The 12,759-nt window shown below is 56.2% G+C and overlaps 1 protein-coding gene across 1 annotated transcript in view; it reads left to right on the top strand.

Annotated features, from left to right (window-relative positions):
* MYOCD (myocardin) overlaps positions 1 to 12,759 on the top strand; it is a 220,424-nt gene that overhangs the window by 203,766 nt on the left and 3,899 nt on the right. Inside the window, exons 6-12 of the mRNA XM_066332145.1 lie at positions 985 to 1,146; positions 5,042 to 5,217; positions 6,579 to 6,704; positions 7,208 to 7,473; positions 7,825 to 7,972; positions 9,028 to 9,969; positions 12,476 to 12,589. Of these exons, the coding sequence (XP_066188242.1) occupies positions 985 to 1,146; positions 5,042 to 5,217; positions 6,579 to 6,704; positions 7,208 to 7,473; positions 7,825 to 7,972; positions 9,028 to 9,969; positions 12,476 to 12,589 (1,934 nt within the window). The remainder of the gene's footprint in view (positions 1 to 984; positions 1,147 to 5,041; positions 5,218 to 6,578; positions 6,705 to 7,207; positions 7,474 to 7,824; positions 7,973 to 9,027; positions 9,970 to 12,475; positions 12,590 to 12,759) is intronic.

The raw sequence follows: 12,759 nt of genomic DNA, 5'->3' as shown, positions 1-12,759 counted from the left end.
TTACAGTTCACCTCAAGGAGCTCATTTGTGTTCACTGGTCTGTAGAATCTGAGGCCAGGAATGGCCCTAGACCAGCTCTCCTGATCTCTTGTAGAGAATTTCTGTGGCATCAACCCCTCTAGCTCATGCTCCCTACAGTATCTCTTCCAGAGAGTGTCCAGGCTTTGAAGATAAAACAACCTACACACAGCTGTTCTTACTTTAGGCCCTCAAGGGTTTAGAAATGGTCTGGTTTAGAATCCCACTCCCTCACTACTCATGCCTGAGTAGAGAGAAGACAGATAGCTTTGTTCGGGAAATCTTTCTCTTTAAGTTGCTATTCTTCTGTCACTTTTTAATAACTGGGGTCTTCTCAGCTGGCTTTGATAGAGGTGTAGCATCCAGATCCACTTGCCTTTGCTCTGCACCTCCCCAGCTTGTTTTTCCCTGAAGGCCTGGAGCACTGTAGTCATGTCACCTCCAAAAATCCACACCCCAAGACTCAGCATTTTTAATTCCAGTGTAAGCCATTCACTTCTGTTGTCAAGCACTGCCAGTGCTTCTATTCTCCAGCTGTTTCCCAGAAGTAAGGATCCATCTGCCACAAGGAGCCAATGTGCTCCTGGCAGGCAGGAGCTGGAGACCCCTTCAGTCTTTGTTAGTGGCAGCTTGCTCATGGAGTTTCCCTCACAGATCACTCCTGGGCCTTGCAGAGGATGCTCCAGCTGTAGGCTGGGTTTGCAAGCCCAGGATGGTAGAGAGAGGCTCTTGTTTGGGATGGAGAGGCTGATCCTGAGGCTCAGAGAAGCACTCGTGCCCCAACCCCAGCAGCCCCACCCAGTCTAGCAGAGCAGATCCTCCTGTGCTGAGCCATGCTCAGGTGTTAGCCACAGCCCCCAGAGGTGCTGAAGGGCACCACATCCTCCCTGGGTGCTTTGCCCACATCCTCCCTGGGTGCTGTGCCCACAGGAGCCCCCATCCTGATGCTTCTGTTTGGCCTTTTAGACTCGGCTGCAGAGGGCTCCATTCAGTCTACTCAAATGAAGCTGAAAAGAGCCCGACTGGCAGATGACCTCAATGAAAAGATCGCACTCAGACCAGGTCCTTTGGAGCTGGTGGAGAAGAATATTATTCCTGTGGACTCAGCTGTGAAAGAGGCCATAAAAGGTAGTGACAGTGAATGTGTGTGTTGTGTTTGAGCATGGAGTGGGACAGGGGCTGCCCAGGGACCAGGAGGTACCACAGTGACTGCAGAAAGTGACTGACTGGATGGAAGAGCTGCATTTATTGTTTAGATTTCGTTATTTTCACAGTAACCAGCCCAGTCCAGCACAACCTGTGAGCACAGAGCTCTCATCTTAGAGCAGTGACACTGAAACGTGCACCATTGCTCAGCCACATTCCCCCAGAAAGAACCTTCCTTCTTACATCCCTTCCCTCCCCAAGGCTTTGAGCACAGAAGTGATACTGTTGGAGAGGGGACACTTCTCCCTTCAGCATGGGAGAGAACCTGAGGGCACAGGTGTTGGTTGTGAGACCAGCCCAGATTCTCCCACCTGTGCCCTGCCAAGCTCTCACATCCCAGTAAATGGGGGTAGAGTGGCCCCAGTTCAGTAAGGCTGTGAGTTCTCTTTTTTTTTTTTTTTTTTTTTTTTTTACCACTGGTGCTAGTGGTAAAACCAGCAGAGCAGGATGCTGCATCCCTGGGGTGTGGATTGCTGGAGAATTTGAGCAGGAGCCTGCACCTCTAAACAGGGTACATTTTCACCAGCTGGGACCCACCACTTGCCTTATGCCTAAGCTTGGTTTTCCTCCATCACCTCCTCCCACCAGAGGAAGGAGGAAGAATCATCCACAATTACTTCCCCCGCGCTGCTGCAGGGAAGCTGGTGTGGGAGCCAACACAGAGCAGAAAGGTGACTCAAATTTCACCAGGGCCCAGTGCCAGGACAGGGAGATCCAAAAGCAGAGAAAGGAGCAGGAAGGCCAGCAGGGTCCTGCAGTGACAGGATAGCAGCCCATATTTTTGAAGTCTGGGGCTGTGTCCACATGTCCGAACTGGTGCTCAGGTCTTCAACGAGGCACTGAGAGCTGCTCTGCCCCAGGAAGCTGCTTGTTCTCTTGTTCACAGTTCTTCAATTAATGGGATAATTTCCATTGGCATAATCACATTTGAAGGGTCTGTTCTGAAGCTCAGAGCAGGCTGGGGACAAGGGCAAGGCTTTGGGAAAGAAAGTGTCTGTCACTTGTCTTGGAGTGACAGAAGAGATGCCAAAAATCAGAGTTGAAACAGGAAGCACTTTGATTTTCATTTCATCTCAGAAAACCATCTTAAATGACATGAAATATTCCAGGCTTGGATACTGCTCTGTCCTGCCCCATAACTATTCCTGCTCTTGATTTGGGGGCTGTGAAATGCAGGCTGTGAATGTACAGCAGCTTCTCCAGCCTGGTCTTGGAGCTGCTCCATTCCCAGTGTGTCTCAGCTCTCCTCTTTGAAGGTGAAATGTTCCAGGACTCTGCCTGAAGAGGAATTTTTAAGGAGAGTTCAAGTAAAATCTCCCTGGCCACTTACTAAAGGAGAGAACAGTGGGAAAAAAAAAAAGTTTCAAAAAATCCCCCCCTTTATAAACATTTGAGGCAGTGTGAGCATGACTTTATCCCCTGGAGCTGAGGTTTGGAGACTGGGCAAATGAGCTTGAATCTTGAATAGAGCATCTCTCCAGCTGCCTCGTCAGGAGCTCATGGTAAACAGAGATTTACAGGACCAAACTGTTGAAAACAAAAAGTCTGGCTTAAAAATGATTTGTTCAGTTTTAAATTTCTCCCTTTCACAATGCTCTTCTATCACAACATTGCTGGGGAAAAACATGTCCTTGTAAGCCAGTTTCATCCCATTTAGGGTGAAACATGTGGCACGTTAGGGTCCAACATGAAGTTGCTTGGTACCATAGGGTACCGTCAGAAGAAGGTGGTGCAGCTGCACCAGGAACACCATCCCAGTCCTCAGGTTTCTACAGAAGAAAGTCTCAAGTTGAAGGATCCTCCAGCTCATTTTTGGAGTCAGAGACGCCTTGTGGTACTCATAGTTTGGGGCAAAGGTCCGAACACAGAGCAGAGATGAGTACTGGCACTTCTAAATGTTAAGCCTTTTGTTTTTGCAATACCAGAAAGATGACAGGGTTTAAAATCATTTTACTTTAACCTTGGAATCTCAACTGTTTATACAGTGGAAAGTTCAGCTGACGTGTTCCTCTAATCACCTCCGGCAGGGTGAGCAGAAAGTGCCAGACCCCAACCGAAAGCCCAAACGTCCCAGTGACAGGAGGCCGCCAGTGCCCTGCATAGCTGAGCAGTGATACAAGAAACTTTTTTTACCAGGTCCTTGTCATCACTTTGTCCAATGCACTCAAGAGGACAATACCCAGTGCATTAGAAACAGCCCGGAGCAAACACCATCCTGCCTGAGATTACAGCAGGGACACAGGATCGAGAAACAATACGCTCAGGCCGGGCTGGGTGAGAGCAGGACAGATAAGGGAAGCATTCCCCATCGGCACAGGCCTGTGGTATCAAGCAGCAGGATGCAGCACATTCCTGTCATGCTCTGGGTTGTCACGGTGTCCTGAAGGTCCCCTGTGCTCCCAGCTTTGGCACCACTTCCCAACACACGCTTCCCTGCCAGCGCAGCAGGAGCCCTGCGGATCCACAAGTCCGCCTTGCTTGAAGTCACTTTTCCCAAACAAGGATGTCCATGCTGGCCTGCAGGTGTGGGAAGCAGCTCCCATGCAGCACAGGTGGCCCGTGCAATGCTGCAGTTCCTCAGGGAACACCTGTTGGGGTGCAGCCTCTGATGGAGAGGATGGAGAGGACACAGGCCCTCTTTCTAGAGACATATGAAGAGATTGAGTTGAACACGGCTGATCTCATTTCCCCAGCCCATGTCTGGGCAGCAGCTCAGGAAGGGAGCCAGGGCTCTGTCCTCACCCACCCTGGCACCAGCAGCCACAGGGAATGGAGATAACCCTTATCTCTCAGATAGGGACAGGGGTCAGAGCAGGAGGTGCGTGTCGTTGAGAAGGTGCACATTGCTAGACCAGCAGCAAGGACAGGTGGAAGCTTGTCCCCAGTCCTTTCCTATTTCCCCATTTGTCACCTCACTATCAGCGTGCCAAGCTGCCTGACAAATGCCAGACATGAGGAGATTACGAGTGTGGCCACGCTGCTCCTTCCTCTACCCCCACCTGGAGCTCTCCCGAGGCTCACATGAGACCTTTTTTTTCTCAGCACTTTATTTATCATCAAACCTCGGGGTCAAGAGCCCTTGCCCATCTGACTAGCAGATAACAGTGCAGGAGCTGGGCAGGCAGAGCAGCCTGGGGCTGTCAGGCAGGCAGCAGCAGTGGTTTGAACTGTGTCGGTGGATGAAACCTGTGGACAGAGACAGGATGTGGGAGCCTCTGTGCACCTGCAGCCACATCCACTCTTGTTGGCTCTTGTGCTGTGAGCTGATGGATCCCACTGGGAGCTGATTTCAGCCTCAGTCCTCCTGCTGAGGGCAGTCCCAGGTGTGGTGTGGGTGTTCAGCGGGGTGCTCAGCTGAGGGAGGGCGACTCGTGCCCCTCTCCCGTCCCAGCCCAGTGGAGGGCAGGATGGCAGAGCCCCTCCTGTACCAGTCCCACCTGTGCACCCCTGCCCTGCTGTGCTGGTGTGCCAGGCTCCTCCGACCCCTCCTTGTCTCCCTGTCTCAAGGCACACGGGCCATGGTCCCGGCTCCTCAGATTCTCTTCTCTCCCAAGGGACTCAATCCATGCTCCCGGCTCCTCAGATCCTCTTCTCTCCCAAGGGACTCAATCCATGCTCCCGGCTCCTCAGACCCCTCCTGTGTCCTGTCCCAGTCGCCCCTGACCATGGCTGGGCCCTCGGCCCCGGAGCTGGCCGAGCCCCCCGGGCACCCCGAGTGTCCCCGGCCGGGACAGGGGCGCTGGGCGCGGCCCATGCCCCCCAAGGCTCCCCCCGTCCCTCCCCGCAGGCCGTGACCGTGGCCCCTGTGTCCCCGCAGGCAGCCAGGGCGGCTTTCCCCGGCAGACCGACGCCTTCGCCTTCGAGGAGGACAGCAGCAACGACGGGCTGTCCCCGGAGCGGCCCCGCAGCCGCGGCTCCCCGGGCCCCGCCGAGCAGGCCCCCGGCTCCAAGGCCCCGGAGCCGGCCCCCGCCGCCCCAGCCGGGCCCCCACAGGTAGGGAGAGCCGTCCTGGAGCCGGGGGACATGCGGGGGACAACAGAGACCCGTGGGGACGGGGATGGAGCACACGGGTTCCTCCCCTGTGCTCGGCACAGCTGCTCGAGTGCTGTGCCCAGTTCTGGTCCCTGCAGTTTAGGAAGGGTGTGGAGATGCTGCAGCGTGTCCAGAGAAGGGCAATAGGGCTGGTGAAGGGTCTGGAACACAAGTCCTGGGAGGAGAGGCGGAGGGAGCTGGGGTTGTTTATCCTGGAGGAGTCTCGGGGGAGACCTCATCACTCCTTACGTCTCCCTGGCAGGGAGGTGCAGCCAGCTGGGGTCAGGCTCTTCTCCCAGAGAACAGGGGCAGGACAGGAGGGCACAGCCTTAAACTGCGCCAGGGGAGGTTTAGGTTGGACATTAGGAAGAAATTCTTCACTGAAAGGGTGATTGGGCATTGGAATGGGCTGCCCAGGGAGGTGGTGGAGTCGCCATCCCTGGAGGTGTTTAAGGAAAGCCTGGATGTGGCACTCAGTGCCATGGTTTAGTCGACAAGGTGGTGTTAGGTCACAGATTGGACTCGATGATCTCAAAGGTCTTTTCCATCTGGGTTAATTCTGTCATTTTGTGTCAATCTGTGTCATTCTGTCATTCCGTGACCCGCGGGGTGACAGCGCTGTGCGGGGCGGGCGCGCCCACTGCCGGCCGGCGTGGGTACTGCAGCCCCGGGGAGCGCCGGGCCGGGGACAGCGGGGGACAGCGGGGGACTGGGGGGATTGGGGGGATTGGGGGACTGGGGGGATTGGGGGGATTGGGGGGATTGGGGGGATTGGGGGGGACTGGGGGGACTGGGGAGATTGGGGGATTGGGGGGATTGGGGGGATTGGGGGGATTGGGAAGGAGTGGAAAACGGGAGGACTGGGGGAAATCGGTGAAATGTGGAGGCTGGGGGAACAGAGGGGCCGTGGCGAATGGGGGAACTGGAGTGGAGTTAGGCAGGCTGAAAGGGCTGGGATGGACGGGGGGAAAGGGAAGAACTGGGGTAGAGAGGGGTGGGGGAGGACCAAAGGGATTGTGCCATTCACGGGTCGGCTGGGAAGACTGGGCTGGTCTGGGGGACACTGAGGAGCCGGCAGTGAGCAAGGATATGAGGCTCAGGTGAGACTGGGAGGGCTGGAAAACCAAGGAGGACTCTGGAAACAGAAGACTGGGATAGCCTGAGGATGTGTTTGGGATAGACATGAGGGGACTGGAATGTACTGAGGCATCTTTGTGGATTTGGAACAACATGGGGTGAGGAAACGAGGTACCAGGGGCCCCTGTCCAGGCTAGACAGCCCCTGGGTCCGGCCCCACAGCCCCTCTCACCTCTCCCTTGCAGGATCGTCCCCCCAGTGCCGATGGGCACGCTCCGGACACTGCCCCGGGGCAGGGCAGCCAGTGCGACAGCCCCAAGCAGCCAGCGGGGCAGGAGAGCCCGACGCTGCCGGTGCCCTCTGCTGTGAAGGTAATGCCAGTGCCTCTAGGCTGCCCAGCACAGGAACCAGCCCAGGGCATCCCAGCCTCAAGTGTCCCTGTGCTGCATCCCAAATATGTGGGAGCTCTGGGTGTTTGGCCTTAAAGGCTTTGAGTAATTCAGGCAGACAACCTTGTGTCAGAAACTAATTTAATTCATTGTGTAATTCTACAAGATACAGCAATATGCTTTGCTAGAGGCAATTGCTTGAGTCCTGCACTGAAATTATCCCCTGGGGCTGGGAGCAGGAGGAGATACAAGGCAACACTGGAGCACCTTGCAGGCAGACAGGGTCATTCTCCATCTCATGTGCTCTCCAGCACAGCTGAGAAGGGACACAGTGCCGAGGGAGTCCTCCACATCCAGGCTCAGCACGTCTTGGAGTGTCAAGGTGCCAACAGGAGCTGCCTTTGTCCTGTCCCAAGCCTCTGAGGTCCCATGGGGATGACAAGAGCTCTTCTCACACCTAATTCCTTTCCTTCTTGGCCCAACAGTCCAAATCATCCAGCGACAGCAAGAACCGTCACAAAAAGCCCAAAGACACCAAGCCCAAAGTGAAGAAGCTCAAGTACCACCAGTACATCCCTCCAGACCAAAAAGCAGAGAAGTCCCCTCCACCCATGGATTCTGCATATGCCAGACTGCTCCAGCAGCAGCAGCTCTTCCTGCAGCTCCAGATCCTCAGCCAGCAGCAACAGCAGCAGCAGCAACAGCAGCAGCAGCACTTCAACTACCCTGGGATGCACCAAGGACAGCTAAAGTGAGTGGCACTGTGCCAGCAGCAGGACTTAGTCCTGTCCCTCTCTAGACTTTTCCCTCTGTATCCATTTGTGCCAGAGCAAGGGAATAGAGGCATGCCACTGGAACAGAAAAGCTTGGGAACAGCACAGACTCCTTCCAAGCCATTCTGGCTTTGCACACTGGCTGGAGCACCTGTGACCTGTTGGTGGGACACCAGCAACCTCCTACAGCCCAGCCTGGTTTTCCTTGGCCATCCTGAAGTCTCATATAAGAGACAACAGACCTAAGAGAGCAGAGGGATGGGATGGATGCTGGGCACAAGACCCTGGGGGAACAGACAAGTTACCCCAAATCTCCTTTGTTATTTCAGGCAATCTAATGAGGTGAAAAGTTCAAATTCTTCATCAACTTCTGGCAACAACACCCCTCTTTCTCCAGTGAAAACCACCTTTTCAGGCCAGACTTGTGTCTCATCTATCAAGCCAGGCCCTCTGCCATCCAACTTGGATGATCTCAAAGTGAGTGCAAACTTTGTCACTGCAGGAGCAAAATGTCACAGCCTGAGTGTGCTGTGCTGCTTCTGACTGTCAGGAGAGTGCCACAGGCTGGGAGGGCCTGTGCTACTGATCAGCACACTGAATTCCCGTTCTCTGAGCCACCCAGGAGTACAGCACAGCACCCTGGCGCAGGGCTTGGTCACTGGGGTGGGGAGGTTCTGAACATGAGAGCCTTATGCTCTGCAGGTGGTGAGGGGTGCACTGCTCTAGCCTGCATATCAGCAAACCAAAGGTGTAGCCTGGGCTGGCAGTAGGTCAGGCTGAAGGATGATCTGAGCTGCTGCTCCTGCAGCTCCTGGCTCCATCCCTACGTGGTTTTATGGTGGACATTGTGGATGCTCTGACAGACCAGCCAGAGGCCAGTAGAGCAGCATGGCCTCCCTTAGTGACTCAGCTCTTCAGCCAGGCCAGCTCAGTTCTCAGTTACCTCCTGCTGCATGCACTGTTTTGATCACCTGTCTTGTAGGCAAGGAAGGGCATAGGGGAGAATCCCTCAATACCAGATATTCATTTTTTACTTTGCTGATGGATCCTGAGTCATGGGGAAGGCCAAATCCTTCTGGGAGCAGAGACCTGGGAGCAGCCCAGATGTAGAAACAGCATGAGTTTTCCCTAGCTCAGGTGACTGAATCATGTACCTGAGCATATTGCATGTGGCTCTGAGGTGTCACAGTCTCTGAGGCGTCAGCTAGCTCCTGGTCTGTGTTAAAGTCCTCTGTTCATGGAAAAATCTGCTGCTAGGAAGGGAATCCTGAGTTGCTTCCCTGACCCAAGGATACTGCTGGTTCATGGAGAGGAGTCACAGTTCTTGGAGGAAGGTTTTCCTGGTAGGAAAGGTTGAGATTCCACAGGATGTGCAGTGGTCAGGCCTGTGCACGCTGACCCTGGTGACTGCAGGTGAGACAGGGAGTACCTGGGAACTGGGAGCCTGTGACCTGAGACTCCTTGTTAGAAGCACTGGGTTTCTAAAGGCCTTATCTGCCACTGAGACTGATCACAGTTGTCTTTCCTTGCAGGTGTCAGAGCTGAGGCAGCAGCTCCGAATACGAGGCCTGCCCGTGTCGGGCACCAAAACAGCGCTGATGGAGCGGCTGCGGCCCTTCCAGGAGTGCAGCAGCAACGCCGTGCCAAACTTCAGCGAGATCACCACCGTCACCTTCCCTGTCACTCCAACCAGCACCCTGTCCACTTACCAGTCCCAGTCCTCCACCAGCATGTTATCAAACGGCTTCTATCACTTTGGCAGCACCAGCTCCACCCCGCCCATCTCGCCCGCCTCCTCGGACCTCTCCGTGAGCGGCTCTTTGCCGGACACCTTCAACGACGGGCCCATGGCTTCTCCACAGTTCGGTCTGCAGCCATCGCCCGTTCATGGAAGCGCTGAGGAGAGCCTCATGAGCAGCATGAATGGAGGGAGCATCCAGCTGGAGCTGGAAGGAATAGACACAGAGAAAGACAAGATGCTGGTGGAGAAGCAGAAGGTCATCAATGAACTGACGTGGAAGCTGCAGCAAGAGCAGAGGCAGGTGGAAGAGCTGCGGATGCAGCTCCAGAAGCGAAAGAGAAGCAATGGCCTTGAGGAGAAGCAGCAGCCTGCTCAGCATTTCTTTGGTGTGCCCATCAAGCAAGAAAACACAGTGTCCAGCTGTCCATTTGCATCCAAACAAATGTCCCTGAAAGGCCAGGCCGGCAGCTCGGATAAGCTGAGTAACTGTGGGGTGCCGCAGGTGCCCCACATTGTAAATAGCCACTGCTTGGAGCCCGCCGGGCAGAGCACCATCACCTCCTCGACATTCCTGAGCCCGCAGTGCTCTCCCCAGCACTCTCCCCTGGGGGCTGCAAAGAGCCCTCAGCACATCAGCCTGCCACCGTCCCCCAACAGCCACTACCTGCTGCCGGTGTCCCCCGAGGGCCGCAGCGCGTCCCCGCCGGGCAGCAGCTGCCTCCGCACGGCGCCGGTGAGTGCCTGCCCGCACCCCCGCGGGTCACACCCACCCCGGGGAGGCCTTTCCCTCTCGGCCCGGGGCTGCCTGAGAGGGACAGAGTGTCCCAGATGGACAATGGGTTGGAAGCTGATAGCACTGCAGGGTCCTTTGCAGGGTTTCTTCTGGGGAGCCCTCCCAGCACAGCCAGTTGTCCTGGAGGGGCCACAGCATAGCTCTTGTCCCCCATGGAGCCCTGGCACAGCTCCTGCTGCCCTGAGGAAGCCCTGGCACAGCTCCCCTCTTCCCTAGGGGATGCCTGCACAGCTCTCTCTGCCCCTAGGTGAGCACTGGCAAAGCTGACTGTGTCCTGGCAGAGCATCCTTTGTCCTGTGGAGCCCTGGCACAGTTCCCTCTGCCCTGGGGAGTCCTGGCACAGCTCTCTCTGCCCCTGGAGGAGTCCTGGCAAGCTCCCTCTTCCCTGGGGGAGCACTGACACAGCTGCTTCTACCCTAAAAGAGCCCAAACCCAGCTGCCTCTTCCCTCAGGGGGAGTCCTGGCACAGCTTGCTCTGCCCTTAGGGGAGTCCTGGCACATCTGTCCATGCCCCATGGAGCCCTGGCACAGCTCTGTACACAGCAGGGAGGCACCAGTGTGGATCTCTCAGCTCCTGGGAGAGCCCTGGCACCGTTCCTACACCCCTGGGAGACCCTGCTGCAGGGCTTCCCAGCATCTTGCCAAGCCATTGTGGCTCCCAGCAGTGTGTGAGGGATTTTCACCACTGAGTTGGAGGAGAGAAATTGCCCCGGGGAAGCTTTTTCTCTCAGGAAGCTGGAGCAGGGCTGGCAGTTGAAGCCTGCAGTCAGACAGAGCTTGTGCCTCCCCACCAGGCCACCAGCTCAGCAGAGAGTTGTCCTCAGCAGCCACCACTCCTCACTCAGTCCCCTGGACAGATACGAGCAGTTGGGGAGGGGGACACGCTGCAGGCACAAAATAGCACAAGGTTCTGCTCATGACAACCCAGTTCACCCAGTGCCCTCCCACGGCTCCTCAGGCAGCAGCAGCCCCTTTCAGTGGCCTGTGCCTTGCACAGGGGTGCAAGGTGTCCACACAGGGGTACAACAGGCGCAGGCTGGGTGTGCAGGACAGCCCACGCGAGAGCAGAGCCTGTCCCAACCTACCCCGAGCAGACATTGGGGTGCAGCCCTGCACAGTGGCACCAGGTGGGGCTCAGGGCTGTGTCCACAGGATGTAGGTGCCATGGGCAGTTGGCAAACAGCAGGGCCAGTGAGGTGGGAAAGGGCAGCAGGAGAGTGAGGAAGGGCAGAGACAGAGCTGCCAGTGGAATGGGCATGGAGGGCAGCAGGGTTGGGGTCAGGCTGGGAGTGGGGCTGCTGCTGAGGTGAGGAGGGAGGACTGCTTTGGGTGAGCTGGACAATGGGGACCAGAGCAGGGGATGCAGACCCTGGCACTGGGGCTGTGGAGGTGAACTGGGCACTGCAGCAGAGCTGTGGGGGCAGTGGGACACAGTGCTGTGAGGTGACATCCAGGAGAGGCAGCAGGGCTGCTCTGGGCAGCTGGGCAGTGGTAGTGAGGCTCAGGATGGAGAGGGAGCAGTGACACCACAGGGACATCTCCAGCTGCTCCCTCACTGCCCAAGGGCAGGGGGTGCACAGAGGGGATGGTCCCATTGTGTCCTGCACCTCATCCCAACTCAAACACCTCCCATCCTGGACGTTGCTCTGCTCCCTGCAAGGGACTCCCAGGGCAAGAGTCCTTTTTCAGCAAGAGTTCTTCCTTCATGCCCAGCACTGCAGTGCTGTTTCCCATGAACTAGTAGTGTTTCTTCCAGCTACTCTCCACAGAAAGGTGCCCAGGATGTGCGTGGCCAGGCAGAGTGACCTTACTTCTGCCCTGGATCCTCTCCTGAATCCAACCTGCCTGAGGGACAATCCCCTGGTGTTGATTTTTGTGGGACAAGGCCATGGCCAGGCAGTGGGAAAGGACACACAAGGGGTTAGAGGTGATGGGGACAGCAGCTCACAGGCACTGTGCTTCAGATACCATGGGAGGGGAGCCTGGCATGAAGTTGGCAAAGATATTTAGGTGTTTGGTCTCTTTTGAGTGAACTTCCCTGGCCTGAGCTGTGTGAGATGCCCCCAGCCAGGTGGTGATGGGAGAGGCTGGGGGTGGCTGGGGAACTGGCCAAGCACAGCTGACCACCAGCAGCCTCCCTGTCTTCCCTTTGTCCTGCATGTCCCCAGCTGAGTGAGCACCAGGCTGTCCTGTGACACTCTGTCTGTGCTCTGGCAGTGACAAGAGGCCAGCCTGACCCTGGGGAGAGCTAGGGTGGGGAGCTGCTTTACCTGCCTTTATCCTGCTCAAAGCCAGGCATTTTGTCCCACAAAATTGTCATTTTCCCTGAGCTCATTTGACCCACAAAATGGTCATTTTCCCTGGCACCACAGGGACCTCAGCAGGGATGAGAGAGCCGGGCCTGCCGCCATGCATTGACTCCATTTCCCTGTATTTCCCCATGCAGATGGCTGCGCAGTCAGGCCAAAAGTTTTCTATTTCATCCCCAAGTTTTTGTAAGTCAAGCCCAGCCCTGTCAGAGGTAAAGCAGCCTCCACCCTATGAGGATGCAGTGAAGCAGGTAACTGCATGGTTTTTGTTTTCTACAGGGCTAGGGCTGCCCATGATGTCTTTTTGCAGTCAGTGGGACTCAGCTGCAGGAGTTCCAGCCCATTCTGGGGTCCCTGGGTAGGACAGGCCTGTTTCCAAGAGGAATGGGCTCTCTTGAAGGGTTTCTTGCTGACCAACACA

The sequence above is a fragment of the Sylvia atricapilla genome, chromosome 18, assembly GCF_009819655.1.
Source record: "Sylvia atricapilla isolate bSylAtr1 chromosome 18, bSylAtr1.pri, whole genome shotgun sequence".
Taxonomy (NCBI): Eukaryota; Metazoa; Chordata; class Aves; order Passeriformes; family Sylviidae; genus Sylvia; species Sylvia atricapilla.
The sequence above is the reverse complement of the archived record's forward strand: the minus strand, read 5'-3'. Positions and strand labels throughout refer to the sequence as shown.